Source organism: Neoarius graeffei, chromosome 17 (assembly GCF_027579695.1).
Source record: "Neoarius graeffei isolate fNeoGra1 chromosome 17, fNeoGra1.pri, whole genome shotgun sequence".
NCBI classification, from domain to species: domain Eukaryota; kingdom Metazoa; phylum Chordata; class Actinopteri; order Siluriformes; family Ariidae; genus Neoarius; species Neoarius graeffei.
Genome location: NC_083585.1, coordinates 52,276,762 through 52,297,471, shown reverse-complemented (window position 1 = coordinate 52,297,471; position 20,710 = coordinate 52,276,762). Strand labels below are relative to the sequence as shown.

The 20,710-nt window shown below is 40.6% G+C and overlaps 1 protein-coding gene across 1 annotated transcript in view; it reads right to left on the bottom strand.

Annotated features, from left to right (window-relative positions):
* Positions 1–11,701: 11,701 nt before the first annotated feature.
* The window catches only part of trpc4b (transient receptor potential cation channel, subfamily C, member 4b), a 100,513-nt gene continuing 91,504 nt past the window's right edge, over positions 11,702–20,710 (bottom strand). The window contains exons 6-10 of the mRNA XM_060897721.1: positions 20,385–20,580; positions 20,057–20,248; positions 19,460–19,501; positions 19,272–19,361; positions 11,702–13,940 (exon numbers count right to left, since the gene is read on the bottom strand). Of these exons, the coding sequence (XP_060753704.1) occupies positions 13,422–13,940; positions 19,272–19,361; positions 19,460–19,501; positions 20,057–20,248; positions 20,385–20,580 (1,039 nt within the window). The 3' untranslated portion in view covers positions 11,702–13,421. The remainder of the gene's footprint in view (positions 13,941–19,271; positions 19,362–19,459; positions 19,502–20,056; positions 20,249–20,384; positions 20,581–20,710) is intronic.

Sequence of the window (20,710 nt, the reverse complement as noted above, 5' to 3'; positions counted from 1 at the left end):
TTCATGATTGATAGAGGGCATCAACCTGTATTTTTCATATTTAATTATTTTCAAGTTTTTGTTTCTTTTTTCCTTTTTATTAATACATTTCCATTATTATTCTCATCTCATCTCATTATCTGTAGCCGCTTTATCCTGTTCTACAGGGTCGCAGGCAAGCTGGAGCTTATCCCAGCTGACTACGGGCGAAAGGCGGGGTACACCCTGGACAAGTCGCCAGGTCATCACAGGGCTGACTCTATTATTATTATTATTATTATTATTATTATTATTATTATTATTATTCCACAAACGATTAATATTTTTCATAGTAGAATGTTTAATGTGTTTTTATTTTTTACTTGTGATTTTAGCACAAGATTAATTTATTTTCAATTATTATTATTATTATTATTATTATTATTATTATTGTTGTTGCTGTTGTTTCAAAAATGATTAATATTTTCTCAATTTAATGTTGAATGTGTTTTTTTCATGTGATTCTAGCAAATGATTCATTTATTTTCACTGCTTAATTGGCACGTGTTTATTAATTTCAAGATGTGTAAGACATGCACAGCATATTGAAATGCACCTTTATCACATTTCACTCAAATAATCACGTGACAACCATTAGAAATGTTTGTGATATTTCTGTATGGGATATAATAACAACCAGAAAACCCATTTTAGATTATTCTGTGGATATAAAACCTTGTAAAATATACCGTACGATGTGTGCTTGTATTTGAGACACTTGTTTCACCCAAGCTAACCTTTAGAGGAATGTTGCCAGCAAAACAGTGCAGCAGTTTCAAGACTCCTCGTAATGGAGACGTGTCTGATTTACAGCGAAATGATAGACTTGACAAAAGTGACTTATTTGTGGTTATCTGTCCCTTAGAAATGCATGTTTGAATATACAGTAAATGCACAATATGTATTGCTCAATCATTTGCAACTCTGGAGCTTTCACTCTTTCTTCTTTCCTATTCTTCATCTCTCTTTTTCTGTGCATTTCTCTTGGATTTTATGGCTGTTGGTCAGGAATGCAGCACTTATTCCATGTTATAGTCCATGTTATGGAGACTCCATAAAAGCCCTGACAGTAAATATCTACATGAGAGCAACTACTAGACAAACTTAAGCTCTTATAAGAGTCTGTTATTTGACATGGACAAAAAAAATACACAGGGAATGAATGGAAGAATAAATCTTGTGGAAAAGATCCTGCATATGTCCTACTGCATAATGTTCCCAATCATACTTTTCCTGGAAGACCTATGCATCAAACCCAAACTGTGGATTCCAGAAACACTGCAAATTGGTGAAAGGAGCATTTAATAAAGAAATGTTTGGTATCTGGCTCTGCTAGACATTTTCATGATGTTCCTCCATATTTCTTGAGAAAGGTTTTGACATTGATGGTATTGCAAAGCCAGGTCAATAAAAGGTGCTAATCTTCCAAATAGAGATGTTTATATGGTGCTGACAAGGTGGTTTTAGCAGCAACATTCAGCAGAACTTCACAAGAATATAACAGAACTGCTGTGTCAGTTAAAGCTAAACTGTACCGGTACATTAAAGGTATAAGATATATACATCTTGGTGAGAATGAAATGTCCCCATAAGGATAGGAACATCTGACAGTTTTGAGCTTTTGGGGACATTATTGAGCTGGTCAACTTTCAAAAAGGGAAGGTTGCATTGGCCAAACTTTGTGAATGAGATGGCAGGATTTGCCAAACCTTCTGAAGGAGAGGGCAGAATTGGTCAAACCTTCTGAAGGAGGGGGCAGAATTGGTCAAACCTTCCAAAGGAGAGGGCAGGATTGGCCAAACCTTCCAAAGGAGAGGGCAGGATTGGCCAAACCTTCCAAAGGAGAGGGCAGGATTGGCCAAGCCTTCCAAAGGAGAGGGCAGGATTGGCCAAACCTTCTGAAGGAGAGAGTAGAATTGGTGAAACCTTCTGAAGGAGAGGGCAGGATTGGCCAAACCTTCTGAAGGAGAGGGAAGAAGTCCTTGCAACCCTGCCATGCACACCATTGTTGTTCAGTATTCTCCTGATGGTGGACTCATGAACATTAACATTAGCCAATGTGAGAGAGGCCTTCAGTTGCTTAGAAGTTACCCTGGGGTCCTTTGTGACCTTGCCGACTATTACATACCTTGCTCTTGGAATGATCTTTGTTGGTCAACCACTCCTGGGGAGGGTAACAATGGTCTTGAATTTCCTCCATTTGTACACAAGCTGCCTGATTGTGGATTGGTGGAGTCCAAACTCTTTAGAGATGGTTTTGTAACCTTTTCCAGCCTGATGAGCATCAACAACGCTTTTTCTGAGGTCCTCAGAAATCTCCTTTGTTCGTGCCATGATACACTTCCACAAACATGTGTTGTGAAGATCAGACTTTGATAGATCCCTGTTCTTTAAATAAAACAGGGTGCCCACTCACACCTGATTGTCATCCCACTGATTGAAAACAACTGACTCTAATTTCACCTTCAAATTAACTGCTAATCCTAGAGGTTCACATACTTTTGCCACTCACATATTGGATCATTTTCCTCAATAAATAAATGACCAAGTATAATATTTTTGTCTCATTTGTTTAACTGGGTTCTCTTTATCTACTTTTAGGACTTGTGTGAAAATCTGATGATGTTTTAGATCATATTTATGCAGAAATACAGAAAATTCTAAAGGGTTCACAAACTTTCAAGCACCACTGTATTATGTGCCATTGCTCAGAATTCTGTCAGGAGCAAATGGGATTTGACAGAATTCCTTTGGGGGCAGGAAGGGTTGCTCAGAAACTTCTTGGGAGCAGGTGGGTTTGGTGAAACTTTGAGGGAGAGGGCAGAACCGACCAAACCTTTTGAGCTAGCAAGCAGGATTGTTCTGGATGTCTTCACATATGGCAGAATTGGTCTTAATTTATTTTGGAGTGGACAGGGTTGGTTAAACTTCCTGAGGAAATGGGCAGGATTGGTCAAACTTCCTTAGAGAGAGTAGGCAAGGATGGTCAAATTTCATCCTTCTGAAGGAGCAAGTGAGATTGGTCTTTTTTTTTAAGTTTGTGGGAGGGATGGGTCAAACTTATTGAGAGAGCATCAGAACTGGTAAACATTTCTTCTAGAACAGGTGAGATTGGTCAAATTCTCTGTGAGAGTAAGTAGGATTGGTCAATTTTCTGAGGGAATGGGTGAGATTCTTGCTCAGAATTCTTTTGAGAGTAGACATGAGTGGGGGTCCTGTACTTCTTCTTACAAAGCCCCACAGTTATGGAACAGCTTTCCAAGTAGTGTTCGGGACTCAGACACAGTCTCACTGTTTAAGTCTAGGCTGAAAACATATCTGTTTAGTCAAGCCTTTTGTTAATAGTTTTTATTTGGTAAAGGTGTATATCTGGACGGTTCTCAGGCATAGAGTGTTTTGGTAAACTGGGATGTATGGATGCTGTCATCCCCCACTCACTTGCTCACTTGAGTTTGTTGACAGTGTTGTGGCTGCTGCTTTATGTCCCGGGGCCCCTCATGCCTGTGCTACCTTCTGGCTCTCCCCTTTTAGTTATGCTGTCATAGTTAGTTTTGCCGAAGTCCCTGCTTGCACTCAGTGCAAAATGTATCCTGTTCTTACTCATTAGGTGACATTGGGCATACCTAACAACCAGTGTTCTCTCTCTCTCTCTCTCTCTCTCCCCCTTCCCTCTGTCTGTCCCTCTGAGTTGCATATTGATCCTGAGACACCAGTAAGATGCTTCTCTTCTGCTCCTCAGACCTGCCTGATCCATCCTGATGCCCTACTTCTGGCTGGAGTCTCATCACATCGCTCCTGTGGAGGATGGCCCTATATGGACAGTCGAAAGTCACACTTGGAAGACACTCTGGACTCTTACAGTCATACATTTATGTCTGAGGACTACAGTCAACTTGCTAACTTTAGGACTGCAGTTGACATGAACAGTTTTGCACTCAAGTTTCCATCAATGAACAGTTTATAACATCAACAAAACAGACTTCATGTTAAAACGATAATGAATTTCCCGGTTTCACAGTTATACTTCATGACTATATACCGTAGGACACTATTATAGAAACGAGTTATTTATAATCACGCTATCTGTTATCACCCAAATGAGGATGGGTTCCCTTTTGAGTCTGGTTCCTCTCGAGGTTTCTTCTTCATGTCGTCTGAGAGAGTTTTTCCTTGCCACTGTCGCCACAGGCTTGCTCATTGGGGATAAATTAGGAGCTCATGTTTAAAGTCTTTAAATTTCTGTAAAGCTGCTTTGCGACAATGTCTATTGTTAAAAGCGCTATACAAATAAACTTGACTTGACTTCTACTGTACATTAATGATCCACATTCTGCATTGCACGCCCTCCATTACAGAAAATACTTTTTTTTTAATACAGCTTCCACCAGGTGGTAGTAATTCTGTACAATTAGAGCAAGCTGAACCATAAAATACATGTACTGTATTGTTTTTTTTCTAAGTCGATAAAGGATCTGATGATATTTCCAACATGATTTTCCCTCAAAAAATTCTATTGCTTCCTTTTATAGTCTCATATGTTCTCAGTATTAACAGTGTAAGTGTGTGGTACAAACTTTTGTCCTGGTTTATTCTTTTTGCAAAATACCAAAACGTTCTAATAAAAGTGCACTGAATTATCTTACAGGGTCTAGAAATGAACATAAAACACCTCAACTGGATAATTATTTAGAGTAACAAAGCGGTATGTCGAAATATCCTCACCTAAAATCTCACTTGAATACCACATGTTTAAACAGGAAGATAAACTGTATAACATCTGGAGTACCTGAACTTTATTCAACCTAAAAAGGCAACAAGAAGAAAACTAACCCTCTTAAAACCTAGATCTTGGACACTGTAAAAGGAAGCGTTACCAAATATGGATCTTTGACTGTTTCTATGACTAGAGATTTATAGAAGGAAGAAGACTGTGTGTAATGTTTGAAACCTGAAAAAAAATGATCAGACTTAGAAAATAGATTAAATGATATACAACTTTGTTCATTATATTGTGCAATGTTTATTAGTTTCCATTGCGTATAATATGTAATGCACAACATACTAAACCCAGGTATAGTTCATAACGCTAAATGGTACTGTGTAGACGAACGTCCAGGTGTTATACAGTGCTATAGTTGCTTAGAGAACATGAACATAATAAATTAAGGGCACAAAAACAAATGAGTTTGATATATTCAGATATATTCAGACCTGTATTCAGAGTTCAGCACATGTAGTGAGGACTTAATACTGAAATTGTGCACAAATGTATTCAGAGCTCAGTATTTTATATATTTAGTATAAATATGGAGGTGATTATAGAAAATCGTGCATGCTGATTGGTTGAGAAATTCGGACTATTTCTCGATAATAACCTCGAGCGACTTGGCAAAATGGCAGCCAATCGCTTCATCACCGTAAGTGAGGAAGAATTACAAATGATGAAAGAAAACGCTGTTCCTAAAAGCACTAAAGATGCTATGAAGTTTGGTCTAAAACTATTCGAAGGTAAGGTGGAATTGTGATTTATTTTATCGATTTTAAAACAACGTATTTTATGTGACTCGGCACAGATAAGTGACACAAGTCTGCGCTGCACTGTTATTACATTTGCATGCTGCTTTTGAAGTTTGAAAAAAAAAAGATTTTAAAAAAAAAATAATCACCTGTGTATTTATACTAAAACAATTATCCATCTCAGACTCAGTGAATATGAACTACATATTAACTGAGTGCGAGGTCTTTACAGGAAAATATCAGACTGAGGTCTTGACAGTACGAACTGCGAGCTATATGTGAGATCCGGACAAAAAGACCTCGGTCTGATATTTTCTGTGGTTGGTTGAAGAGAGCAACTGGACTTGCTTGAAGATTCTTGAAAACATTTCGCCTCTCATCCTAAAGGCATCCTCAGTTCTGTCTGACTAATAGGGAGTATCCAGTATTTCATCCCAAAGTGCGTAGAAACATATCTGTGACGAATCTCAGTCATCCAGGTACATAGTAATCTGTGGTTTTACTCCAATTCTAAGGTCCCTTCACTGGTTTCCAGTAAGCTACAGAATTGACTTTAAAGCATTGCTGCTGGTATACAAATCTCTAAATGGTACAGGGCCCAATTACCTCTCTGATATGTTGCAGCGGCCTAACCCAATCAGATCTACCAGATCGCAGCAGAAAAATTTACTGTTAAAGCATGTTGTTAAAACAAAGTGTGGTGAAGCAGCTTTTAGCTACTATGCAGTACAGCTATGGAAGCAACTCCCAGAGGACATCAAAAATGCTCCTGCTGTTGGCAGCTTCAAATCTAGACTAAAGACCAAGCTGTTTTCAGATGCTTTCTGCTAAATTATTAATATTGCCATCTCTCCATGTTTTAAACTCTTTACTTTTACAGTCTCTCCATGTTTTAAATTTTACTTAACTTTTATTCTATTTTATTCTGCTGTTTTTTTAATTGAACTTTTATCTCATTTTATTATTTTATTTCTACTATTGTTTAATTCTTATTAATTTTCTTCCCCATTTATTTTATGTAATTTTATTTTCTATTGTTTACTGTTTTGCTTTTACTTCTGTAAAGCACACTGAACTGCCACTGTGTATGAAATGTGCTATATAAATAAACTTGCCTTGCCTTGGTTGGTTGAAGAGAGCAACTGGACTTGCTTGAAGATTCTTGAAAACGTTTCGCCTCTCATCCTAAAGGCATCCTCAGTTCTGTCTGACTAATAGGGAGTATCCAGTATTTATCCTCTCATGGATCATCATAGAATCCGAATCAGAATGCTGATGGCTGCATTGTAGGTGGCTGATAAAAGATCGTTCATTTTTGTCAACCTGGAACGACCATCATTGAACAGAGGTGGGTGTCTATGACATCTTTTATCAGCCACCTACAATGCAGCCATCAGCATTCTGATTCGGATTCTATGATGATCCATGAGAGGATAAATACTTAGACAGACAGAACTGAGGATGCCTTTAGGATGAGAGGCGAAACGTTTTCAAGAATCTTCAAGCAAGTCCAGTCGCTCTCTTCAACCAACCACAGATTACTATGTACCTGGATGACTGAGATTCGTCACAGATATGTCTGATATTTTCCCTTAAAGACAGAGCAAGCAAGGTTAATAAGGAGTTTATTATATGGCTTTTTTTTTATTTCTAAGATTAAAACAGACGGTCATTATAGTAATGAGGCCTGACACTGCTTTCAGTCATGTAATTTGTGTAATGTACAGTAGTTGAGTCATGCATGCAGAATAAATGGCTAGCACTTTCAAAACTGAATTTCAGTTAGCGGTTTCTGAATGCTCTTCGTTGCTCATTTCTTGAATAACTCGGTGACTCTTGTTTGTCTTTTGGTTGTTTTTGATCCTGTTTTGATTTCCAATTAATCTTTTTTTGTCATTTTGGTTTTGGGTTTGTTTTTTGCAACACCGAAAGCCAGCACCTTGGAAAGAAAGTCTGTAATCACCCACAGGCATTACGGGAAAATTCCGCCCGCCAAGGAACCAATCAGAGCGCACAATTTTACCGGAAGTAGCTCTTGCCATATAATAATGGTGAAAAATAACCTCAACTTCATCTCGGTTCTTATTCACTGATATGCACTTCACCTTTGGCGAAGAATTGTTAATTATAAATACCATCTTAAGCACTGCTCTGACAAGTTGCATGAGTTGAATTCATTTTACCCAAAATAGAGACATGTCTCAGGTGTTCAGAATGGTGCTTGTTCTTTTATTTTTCTTTTGTAAACAGCTAATGGAATCTAGTGCCACTGTTTACACTGAAAGTTGTGTTTTGACTTTGACTGTAATATGCACAAAAAGCTACACTCCTTTTAAATTGCATTTTATTAAATACAGTGGTGCTTGAAAGTTTGTGAACCCTTTAGAATTTTCTATATTTCTGCATAAATATGACCTAAAACATCTTCAGATTTTCACACAAGTCCTAAAAGTAGATAAAGAGAACCCAGTTAAACAAATGAGACAAAAATATTATACTTGGTCATTTATTTATTGAGGAAAATTATCCGATATTACATATCTGTGAGTGGCAAAAGTATGTGAACCTCTAGGATTAGCAGTTAATTTGAAGGTGAAATTAGAGTCAGGTGTTTTCAATCAATGGGATGACAATCAGGTGTGAGTGGGCACCCTGTTTTATTTAAAGAACAAGGATCTATCAAAGTCTGATCTTCACAACACATGTTTGTGGAAGTGTATCATGGCACGAACAAAGGAGATTCCTGAGGACCTCAGAAAAAGCGTTGTTGATGCTCATCAGGCTGGAAAAGGTTACAAAACCATCTCTAAAGAGTTTGGACTCCACCAATCCACAGTCAGACAGATTGTGTACAAATGGAGGAAATTCAAGACCATTGTTACCCTCCCCAGGAGTGGTCGACCAACAAAGATCACTCCAAGAGCGAGGTGTGTAATAGTCGGTGAGGTCACAAAGGAACCCAGGGTAACTTCTAAGCAACTGAAGGCCTCTCTCACATTGGCTAATGTTATTGTTCATGAGTCCACCATCAGGAGAACACTGAACAACAATGGTGTGCATGGCAGGGTTGCAAGGAGAAAGCCACTGCTCTCCAAAAAGAACATTGCTGCTCATCTGCAGTTTGCTAAAGATCACTTGGACAAGCCAGAAGGCTATTGGAAAAATGTTGTGTTGACGGATGAGACCAAAATAGAACTTTTTGGTTTAAATGAAAAGCATTATGTTTGGAGAAAGGAAAACACTGCATTCCAGCAAAAGAACCTATCCCATCTGTGAAACATGGTGGTGGTAGTATCATGGTTTGGGTCTGTTTTGCTGCATCTGGGCCAGGACGGCTTGTCATCATTGATGGAACAATGAATTCTGAATTATACCAGCGAACTCTAAAGGAAAATGTCAGGACATCTGTCCATGAACTGAATCTGAAGAGAAGGTGGGTCATGCAGCAAGACAATGACCCTAAGCACATAAGTCATTCTACCAAGGAATGGTTAAAGAAGAATAAAGTTAATGTTTTGGGATGGCCAAGTCAAAGTACTGACCTTGATCCAATCAAAATGTTGTGGAAGGACCTGAAGTGAGCAGTTCATGTGAGGAAACCCACCAACATCCCAAAGTTGAAGCTGTTCTGTACGGAGGAATGGGCTAAAATTCTTCTAAGGACTGATCAACAGTGACCGGAAATGTTTAGTTGCAGTTATTGCTGCACAAGGGGGTCACACCAGATACTGAATGCAAAGGTTCACATACTTTTGCCACTCACAGATATATAATATCGGATCATTTTCCTCAATAAATAAATGACCAAGTATAATATTTTTGTCTCATTTGTTTAACTGGGTTCTCTTTATCTACTTTTAGGACTTATGTGAAAATCTGATGATGTTTTAGGTCATATTTATGCAGAAATATATAAAATTCTAAAGGGTTCACAAACTTTCAAGCACCACTGTATATAAATCTGCAATTAGGAAATATATAACTGTATGACTGTATGAATTATGCAGCAGTTGCAGCATTTTAACTCCTAAATGTCCCACTTTCTGGTGTTGTGTATTTCAATGGACATCTTAGTAATGAGAACTTCGAGTTCATCATGCATATGAGTTTTTCTTTGTCATGTTTCTTTATTATTATTATTATTATTGTCTGTATACTACTGTGGCATCAAAGTATTATTTTATATTCTGGAATATTCTGGGTGGAAACCCAATTGATGAATTAAGATAAATATGCAAAGATGGCAAAAAATATGTACTTATTGACTAAGTGGGAGGGCTGGAAGGGAAAATATAAGAGCCACATATTTTCCTGTCTGGCCCAACCGAACTCGGTCAATAAGCATTTTACCATATGACCTGTACGGGCAACACTTCAGGATCACACACACCAAAATTGTTTTCTTCACAAAAATTCACATTATCTCCACCAGGGGCGGCACGGTGGTGTAGTGGTTAGCACTGTCGCCTCACAGCAAGAAGGTCCGGGTTCGAGCGCAGCGGCCGGCGAGGGGCTTTGCTTTCTGTGTGGAGTGTGCATGTTCTCCCTGTGTCCGCGTGGGTTTCCTCCGGGTGCTCCGGTTTCCCTCACAGTCCAAAGACATGCAGGTTAGGTTAACTGGTGACTCTAAATTGACCGTAGGTGTGAATGTGAGTGTGAATGGTTGTTTGTATCTATGTGTCAGCCCTGTGATGACCTGGTGGCTTATCCAGGGTGTACCCCGCCTCTCAGGGGTACACCCTGAGAGGCTCCAGCTTGCCTTTGACCCTGTAGAACAGGATAAGTGGCTCCAGATAATGGATGAATGGATGGATATCTCCACCAGCCAAGGCTTCTGTGGCATTTGGTTTGTTGCTGTTTCCATTTTTTTCTGGGGTCTCTGTGCTTGAAGTTCAGGACTTCCCTGGACTTTTTAAAGTCTTCGTCTTTCAGGATGTTTATCTTACTAGTGTTCTTGTCAAGGTAGCAGTGAATACTTTGCGAAAAGGAAAACAAAGTGTCAGGTTGGTAATCTAAATTTCCTTTTTGCTTCGCTTGTATATAGAGACCTACATAGCAAGCTGTCTAGCTCCTTAGAGGAGATGACTGTGATGTCTATTTCCTCTTTAACTTCAGCAAGAAATCTTTTGAAAACGTTCATGTTGTACTTAGTTGGTTTTTTATGGTGTTTTCTTCTTGTTGTCCTTGTATAAACAAGTGAATTTCTTCACTCGAAAGTACTTTTTTTTTTCCATTTCTTCGACAGTTTCAGCTTGGGGCGGCACGGTGGTGTAGTGGTTAGCGCTGTCGCCTCACAGCAAGAAGGTCCGGGTTCGAGCCCCGTGGCCGGCGAGGGCCTTTCTGTGTGGAGTTTGCATGTTCTCCCCGTGTCCGCGTGGGTTTCCTCCGGGTGCTCCGGTTTCCCCCACAGTCCAAAGACATGCAGGTTAGGTTAACTGGTGACTCTAAATTGACCGTAGGTGTGAATGTGAGTGTGAATGGTTGTCTGTGTCTATGTGTCAGCCCTGTGATGACCTGGCGACTTGTCCAGGGTGTACCCCGCCTTTCGCCCGTAGTCAGCTGGGATAGGCTCCAGCTTGCCTGCAACCCTGTAGAAGGATAAAGCGGCTAGAGATAATGAGATGAGATGAGTTTCAGCTTGTTCAGTTAGGTCTGTGTCTGAAATCATCTGGATAATAAAATTCACTTTCACTGTGCTCAGTTGTGTTGCTCATTTTTCAAAGTAACAATTCAGAGCAAAATGAAAATGGCGGAAGTGAGGGAAACGGGTCCGGGACCGCATACGGCTTTTTCCGGACTGGATTCAAAAATCCGTATCTGCCCAGTCACGTGACCTTTCCCAATGGTTTTATTAAGAGTGCGCATATGGGTCCGTACGGGTCATATGATAAACATGATTATCATGACTAGGACATGATAATTAAGGTCAGTCAACCTGAATGTATTGACATTTTACTTGGTGTTCTGGAAAATTCCATCAGACCTCATTGTAGCTGAATCCCAGAAATGGACAAAATAGAGGAAAAAAAATCTGCTTTTGACCAAATTGATTTTCAATGTCACTAATTTACTGGGACACCTCTACTTTAGGAAGCTATAAAATAATGAGGATTTATTTATTTATTTATTTATTAGGTTACTTTCTAACCTTTCATTGTTTGCCTTCCTACAAAGATCATGTTGTCGAAGTAACAAACGCAGCAGTAAAAACCATCAATCTGTATACAGTACATACTGTAATCTTGGGAAACGATCACATTTACACATCACCTTTATTTTTACCTTTCCTTCTTCTCAAGTGTGGTTCATTATATCTGTCTGAGCTGTCGCTTTGTTTTCCACTGCATCACATTTCAAAACGTGTGGAATGCTATCTGCTTTATCAGTTTGCTGATAAAGCTCAGTCAGTGCATTTACATGCACATCCAAATCGAGCTACTGTCGGTAATCGAGCTAAGGGTCCCAGCAGGGGTGCCAGAGAAATCCAATCCTACATGCACACAAGGAAATCGAGCTATTGTGTGAGGTACATTGTGCACCCGAGCCACAGGTGGCGCTACACGCCCCATCGTGTTGGTACACTTCCGGTTGTCGTCATGAAGAAGAGGAGCGAGTTCCACTTTACATTCACACCACATGTCATTGCCACCTGTTGGCTACAAACTGTCCTGCGCAGACCACTGTTTTGTAAGACAACTTATTTTGCACAATTGTACCGTATATTTTTCTAAAGTCCATTTTTTGCTTACGATTTAACTTATGTCTTAATAAACACACAAAGTTCAATTGTTTTTGTTTTTTGTCTCCTTGTTCCTCCTGACCTCTTCTGCTGCTTGCTACTACTACTGTTGTCATGCCGACCGAGGCTGTTGTGTTTCCCGCTTGTGGTCTCGTCACTCGTCACTTCCGGAAGGGAAGTAAGTAGCTCGACTACGTAGCTCGATAGGGTTACATGCACTAAGTAGCTCGGCTACAATCGCATAATCTAGGTCGCGTAGCTCGATTACGAGAAATCCAGTTCGTTTCGATTTCAGCCAAGCTAAGGTGTTTCCATGGCATTTAGAACTTCGATTTCAGTCGAGCTACGGCAGAAATTCGATTTTCTCTATGTGCATGTAAACGCACTCACTGTTTCTTTAAAAGGAGTGGTCTAGACACAACAGAATAATAATAAAAAAAAGTCTTGAAAGCTTGGCACAAGAAAAATCTGGCAACCCCCTTGGCATGACTCTTTGAAAGAAGTCAACTCTGAATATAGCTCTAACTGGGCATTGTGTTTGTCAAGTGTAAATGGTTTATATATTGTATCGAGGTTATAGTGGCAAGAAGCCATCAGGTAGGGAACAAGAGGCCATGTTGAGCCATTGCTAGGTGACGTAAGCTTGATGATGCTAAACTGCATGACGTTACATGAGAGATGGTTAAAAACAATTCAGTGTTAGTGCATGAAAAACTTCTTCAGCTGAATTTTTGACACTGTTCACCCAGTTAACTATTCAATGCTCAGAAGATGAAAAGCGACTAATGATAAGAAAAAAAGTCCTTTTTTACACACCCTAAACAAGAAAGGATGAACAGTGAAACTGAATGAAAAGTAAATGTATTGTTCCTGGATTGAACCGTCTGCTTTTGTTGTATTTGACTGAGCATGTTCCATCGTTTTGGCCCTGAATTTGAATGTGCTGAATATTCATTTTTCATTCATGAAGGACATTTGAAAAAATGCCACAGGCTTTGGTCTTTCCCTGAGACTTTAGATTAGAAGGACGTCCATTCTCAGACGTGTGCCAGCTCCAACTGTACCTCGCCTCGGCACATGAGCATGAGTAGCAGCCTGACTCTGACCTTAAAAGGTGATCTCGCTCATCATGCAACTTGTTTTCACGTTATGTGTCTGTTGGTGAAAGAGAGCAGATCTGATCTGTGGTCTCAGATGGAGCTGGCTCTCTTTCCACTCCCTCCTCAGACTGAGACTCATTCCCAATGTCTATATGTCTCTGAGCCAGTGAACGCTCACATTCGTCCTCCTTCGCACAATCAAATCGATCAATTTCTGATTCCTGGTCCTCTTCAAACACCGCATAGATATTTGTGTTGGAACAGTGATTTGTTTCTTGCTTAGAGCTTTGGAACACACCAAAGTCATTGGAAAGGTCATTCCTGTGCTTCTCTTTGGCAGAGGGTTCGGGCAAGGACATGATCGAGCCGTTGAGGAGGCTGCTCCGAGGCTCCAGCTCTGATCTCACCTCACATGTACTTGACTTGATCTTCAACTGGTGCAAACAGCCTGCATGTGAAGAAGCTGACATCCCTGATACCATTTTGGGCCTATGCATAGATGTCCGACTGCTCTTCAGCATTCCCAGCACCTCGTAGCGGAAACTGGAAATGTCCTGCTTCAGCTCCTGCAGGGGAACAAAATTGACTGGTGACCGTTTTGTGATGGTTTAGTCGTTCTTAGTGATTATCTACAGGCGATTATGCTTGCAATTAATTTGTGGCATTCAGGTTGGGTAATATGACAATATGATCACGATAATTACAGTGTCTTGCAAAAGTATTCATCCCCTTTGGTGTTTGTCCTATTTAGTCGCATTACAAACTGGAATTAAAAGGGATTTTCGGAGGGTTAGCACCATTTGATTTACGCAACATGCCGACCACTTTAAAGGTGAAAATTGTTGTTTTATTGTGACGCAAATAATAATTAAGATGCAAAAACTGAAATCTGGAGTGTGCATAGGTATTCACCCCCCCCCCCCCCACACACACACAAAAAGGTCAATACTTTGTAGAGCCACCTTTTACTGCAATTACAGCTACAAGTCTCTTGGGGGTATGTCTCTATTAGCTAAGCGCATCTAGCCACTGGGATTTTTGCCCATTCCTCAAGGCAAAATTGCTCCAACTCCTTCAAGTTAGATGGGCTGTGTTGATGGACAGCAATCTTCAAGTTATACCACAGATTCTCAGTTGGATTGAGGTCTGGGCTTTGACTCGGCCATTCCAAGACATTTAAATGTTTCCCTTTAAACCACTCCAGTGCAGCTTTAGCAGTATGTTTTGGGTCATTGTCCTGCTGGAACGTGAACCTTCATCCGAGTCTCAAACCCTTGGTTGAATCAAACAGGTTTTCCTCCAGAATTGCCCTGTATTTAGTGCCATCCGTCTTTCCTTCAGTCCTGACCAGCTTTCCTGTCCCTGCAGATGAAAAACATCCCCACAGTGTAATGCTGCCACCACCATGCTTCACTGTAGGGATTGTGTTCTCAGGGTGTTGGGTTTGCACCACACATGGCATTTCTCATGATGGTCAAAAAGTTCAATTTAGTCTCATCTGATGAGAGAATCTTCTTCCATGTGTTTGGGGAGTCTGCCACATGCTGTTGGGCAAACTCTAAACATGTTTTCTTAAGCAATGGCTTTTTTCTGGCCACTCTTCCATAAAGCCCCACTCCGTGGAGTGCACAGCTTAAAGTGGTCCTATGGACAGATACTCCCATCTCTGCTGTGGATCTTTGCAGCTCCTTCAGTGTTTATCTTTGGTGTCTTTGTTGCATCTCTGATTAATGCCCTCCTTGCCTGGTCTGTGAGTTTTGGTGGGCAGGACCTTCTGTTGTCAGGTTTGTAGTGGTGCCATATTCTTTCCATTTTGCTATAATGGATTTAATGGTGCTCCCTGGGATATTCAAAGTTTGGGATATTTTTTATAACCCAACTCTGATCTATACTTCTCCACAATGTTTGGAGGCTCCTTGGTTTTCATGTTGCTTGCTTAGTAGTGTTGCAGAGTCAGGGTTCTTCCAGAACAGGTTGATTGATACAGACATCATGTGACAGATCATGTGACACTTTGATTGCACACAGGTGGATCTTAATCAACTAATTATGGGACTGATGAAGTGAATTGGTTGGACCGGGTCTTATTTAGGAGTTTCATATGAAAGGGGGTGAATACCTATGCACACTGCAGATTTCTGTTTCATCATCTTAATTATTGTTTGTGTCACAGTAAAACAACAATTTGCACCTTGAAAGTGGTCGGCATGTTGTGTAAATCAAATGGTGCTAGCCCTCCAAAAATCCATTTTAATTCCAGCTTGTAATGCGACAAAACAGGACAAACACCAAGGGGGATGAATACTTTTGCAAGCCACTGTACATCACAATATGCTTGTCTTTAAAAAGTTTAATAATATTGGAATCAGCATATTTGTTGTAAAAATGTTATATGGAATCTGAAATATTGCAAAATGTCATTTTTCTACAGAATCTTTTATTTTTCCCTCTTGTTTTCCACGATTAAATAATTTTAGGTTTTTAAATGCAACAAACTGTTTTGCTAGAAGTTGGTTATCAAACCTATATCATGTGATCTGTGTAAACCAGAGAGGAAATAAAGGAAATAATTATAAAAAAAAAAGAATATGAAAGCTTGTGTAATCTCTTTCCTGCTTTCAGCTTACTTCAATGCCAGTGATTAAGCACAACAGAGAACCCACTAGAAGCCTCAGTGCTTCGAGATTGCACAATTTACCATTGAGCGATGCCAAGTTATTATTGATCGGCTCTGCTACAGTATTTCTTAAGTACTTGGTTCAATCCACTGGAAAACTTTGCTGAATCTGCATCTGGACTGCTGTCTGCTAGTTGGCAACCCTAGCATTTAACATACTGCATTTTGACACCTCAGCTTTAAGAACCCATAAATATACAGTGCCAGTCAAAAGTTTGGACACCCTTCTAATTGTAATTCAGTGGTTAATTCTTTATTCTAATTCATTCAAATACACTTCATATTGGGCGGCACGGTGGTGTAGTGGTTAGCGCTGTCGCCTCACAGCAAGAAGGTCCAGGTTCGAGCCCCGTGGCCGGCGAGGGCCTTTCTGTGCGGAGTTTGCATGTTCTCCCCGTGTCCGCGTGGGTTTCCTCCGGGTGCTCCGGTTTCCCCCACAGTCCAAAGACATGCAGGTTAGGTTAACTGGTGACTCTAAATTGAGCGTAGGTGTGAATGTGAGTGTGAATGGTTGTCTGTGTCTATGTGTCAGCCCTGTGATGACCTGGCAACTTGTCCAGGGTGTACCCCGCCTTTCGCCCGTAGTCAGCTGGGATAGGCTCCAGCTTGCCTGCGACCCTGTAGAACAGGATAAAGCGGCTACAGATAATGAGATGAGATGAGACACTTCATATTTTAAAGTAATGATGGATGTTGTTTCTCTGGCTAAAACAGAATGGTGTCAGCATTAACTTTTTCAGAAGTTTGTGCTACAGTAGCTCTTCTGTGGAACTGGAACATATGAGTTAGCCTTCATGCTCCATGCGAATCAATGAGCCTTCAGCACCCATGACCTTGTCGCTGGTTTACTGGTTGTCCTTCCTTGGACCACTTTTGGTCGGTACTAACCACTGCATACAGGGAACACCCCACAAGATTTTGGAGCCATTTTGGAGCTGCTCAGACCCAGTCATTTCGCCATCACAATTTAGCCCTTGTCAAAGTGGCTTAGATCCGTATGCTTGCCCATTTTTCCTGCTTTCAAGACATCAACTTCAAGAACTGACTGTTCTCTTGCTGCCTAATATATCCCACCCCTTGACAAGCGCCATTGTAATGAGATAATCAATGTTATTCTATCCACATTCACTGGATATGAGCAATTGCGCACTCTGATTGGCTACTCTACTACTCGGCTATCAGCTCATATACCGTGAGTAGAGAAAAACAAAATGGTGGCGCGTGTTGCTGAAGCAACTGAGGACTAAATAAAAACTCTACTTGAACCCCCCACCCCAACCCCAGAAATAAATAAATTAATTAAATAAAAGCAACAGCATATGGAATGAAAGTATTTGATGGTAAGAACATATCTTTTCTTCCCCCCAATAATTTTTTAATTATTTTTTTTTCAAGAATTGTTATTAAGTTTGAAAATTACACAACTGAAATGTCCAAAGAAGAATTCAATAAATGTCTAAAGCTATTCTATACCTCGACACAACAGCAAGGCGGCACTTTCTACAAAACAACAACACTAAAGTCAATTCGTACAGCCATAGATAGGTTTTTAAGAAGTCCGTCTAAGTGGAAATGACTTTGTCGGACGTTTTGTACAAAGTTTTTATTTATTGGATTTGCAAAAAAAACAAAATAAATAAAAATAAAAATGCTCTGTTTCTCAAAATCCAGTGAATGTGGATAGAATAAAACAGTTATTCCACTTAAATTCGTCGTTAATTATTCACTTCATCTCTCAGTGGTTTTAATAGTATGGCTGATTGGTGTATATAGAAGCACATTATGAAGCTTTACCATGTGAATATTTGCTCAGGTTGCTGCAGATATATTTTTCAAACACCACATGAATTTCAGAAAAGAAGCAAAAAGAGATGATTCCTAATGAGAGTGCTTTTATTAAGCTACTTACATTTATATAAGTTCTTTTTATTACTTTTATTAGGGGAAGCCATGGAGAAACAGCCTTGCCGGTTGTTGGACCAGCAGGAATGGATTAAGTGCCCTTGAGCAAGGCACTTGACCTTGAGCAAGGCACTTCCCCAACTGCTCCCCAGGCTGCTCTGGGTATGTTGTACGTCGCTCTAGATAAGAGCGTCTGCTAAATGCCTGTAATGTAATGTAATGTCCATCCATCCATTATCTGTAGCCGCTTATCCTGTTCTACAGGGTCGCAGGCAAGCTGGAGCCTATCCCAGCTGACTACGGGCGAAAGGCGGGGACAAGTTGCCAGGTCATCGCAGGGCTGACACATAGGCCAAGTTTACATTAGACCATATCTGTCTCGTTTTCTTCGCGGATGCACTGTCCGTTTACATTAAAACGCCTGGAAACGCCGGGAAACGGGAATCCGCCAGGGTCCACGTATTCAATCCAGATCGTGTCTGGTCCGGTGCTGTGTAAACATTGAGAATACGCGGATACGCTGTGCTGAGCTCTAGCTGGCGTCGTCATTGGACAACGTCACTGTGACATCCACCTTCCTGATTCGCTGGCGTTGGTCATGTGACGCGACTGCTGAAAAACGGCGCGGACTTCCGCCTTGTATCACCTTTCATTAAAGAGTATAAAAGTATGAAAATACTGCAAATACTGATGCAAATACTGCCCATTGTGTAGTTATGATTGTCTTTAGGCTTGCCATCCTTCCACTTGCAAGTGGTAAGTGACGCGCATGCCCGATATGCACTGGGATCACACACACAGCGGCTCAGTCCCGAATCACTGCTCGTGCGCTTCACTCACGCGCTCTGTGAGCTGCGCAGGGCCGGAGTGCGCACCCTCCAGAGGGCACTCGCTGTTCAGGGCGGAGTGATTTGGAGCGCAGGATGCCTGCGGAGCCGAGCGTATCCGTGTATTGGTGTTGCTGTGTGCACGCGAATCGTGTATTGGCGTTGCTGTGTGCACGCTAATCATTTTAAAAACGTTAATCTGATGATCCGCTGATACGGTCTAATGTAAACCCCACCATAGAGACAAACACTCACATTCACACCTACGGTCAATTTAGAGCCACCAATTAGCCTAACCTGCATGGCTTTGGACTGTGGGGGAAACCGGAGCACCCGGAGGAAACCCACGCGGACACGGGGAGAACATGCAAACTCCGCACAGAAAGGCCTTCGCCAGCCGCTGGGCTCGAACCCAGGACCTTCTTGCTGTGAGGCTACTGTGCTAACCACTACACCTCGTAATGTAATGTCATGTCATGTCATGTAATTACCTTGAAATTTTCTTCTGTGAGTCCTTCTTCTTTCTTGGCATCTCTGATCATCGCTGCTACGTATCTTTTCACCAGGTTTCTCAGAACCTCCTGCACAAATAATGCCACACAAGCAAAAAAAAAAAAGTTATTCACAGCCAGATCAACCACAACACCTATCGTTGTGATTGTAGTGTTGTTTAACAAACCTGGTATTGGTGACTGAGTCTTACTTTTTCAGCAGCTCTTCTCTAAAAATAAAAAATAAAAAAGTTCAAAAGAGATTTGGTGCACGTTTTCCATTTACATCTGTTATGGAATGAAAATTGGATGGCGTAGTTTTTAATAGAAGGTGTTTCATCACTCCTGACAGAAACTGACAACTGGTTATTTACAATCAGCTCACACCCGCGTTTTCCTAAAGAGGAGTCACAGTGCAGCTGTCAACCATTTTTTAGTGAAAAGTGCATGAAAAGTGATTTGTCTGGCATTTTCTTATCAGTTTTGAAAAACACAAATGTAGATACGCAAATACAAGAACTCAAACTCGGATCTAGCTTAAAGCCCCTTGTATTCAGTCCTAACGTTAACGTACAGCATCGAACGACTGTTATGTAAGGTCACTTAAGGATGCAAAGTTGATTTATTACTTACACTCATTGGCATTAAAGTCTGACAGCAGATTGATAAAACGTCATGATACAAATGATTAATAATGTACAGCACAAGAGATGTTCAATCTATCAAAACCATCTCGAGCGTATTCCAGTTTCAATTACTTTACTTCAAAAAGATATTCGGCTCACCCCGAGTGCTCCAAAGGTCTCTGTGTTCCTCAACCTTCTTCTGAAAATGTGAATATTAATCCAGTTAATGAGGTACCACACAGATTTGGGGCTGGGGATGATGTTGAACGGTGGTGGCAGTGTACCTCCTTCTTCAAAATAACTCATCCACAACTTAGTCCTGGCAAATTTCCACTCAATGTCAGCATGATCCTATAGTAAATAAAGACTGTTGTAAATCATCCTGGAGAACGCTCATCCAATACGAACTCAGCTCATTCAATGGAAGTAGGTAATAAGTCAAGGCAATAAAACCAGTATTTGAGACAGGGCCGGCTATAGCACTTACTGCAATGTGCTGATACGAGTTGTTCATCATGGCGATGAGCATATTGAGGAGCACCACAAGAGAGATGATGTTATACGTGCCAAACATTGTGGCTCCTACAAACTCCGTGAACTTGTGGTCGGCTTGAACGTTGGTCACGTACAGATTGATCAGGCCGAATATGGACCAGAACAAAGACTGCAATGTTTCAAATAACCTATAAGCAGATAAAGCAATTATGATCAAACAAATACAGTACGTAAGGTTTGATTTGAAAGAACACGCTATTTAGCATTGTTCAGTAAAGTCCAAATTGTACATGCATTAAGCTTTATTCATTATGGCCT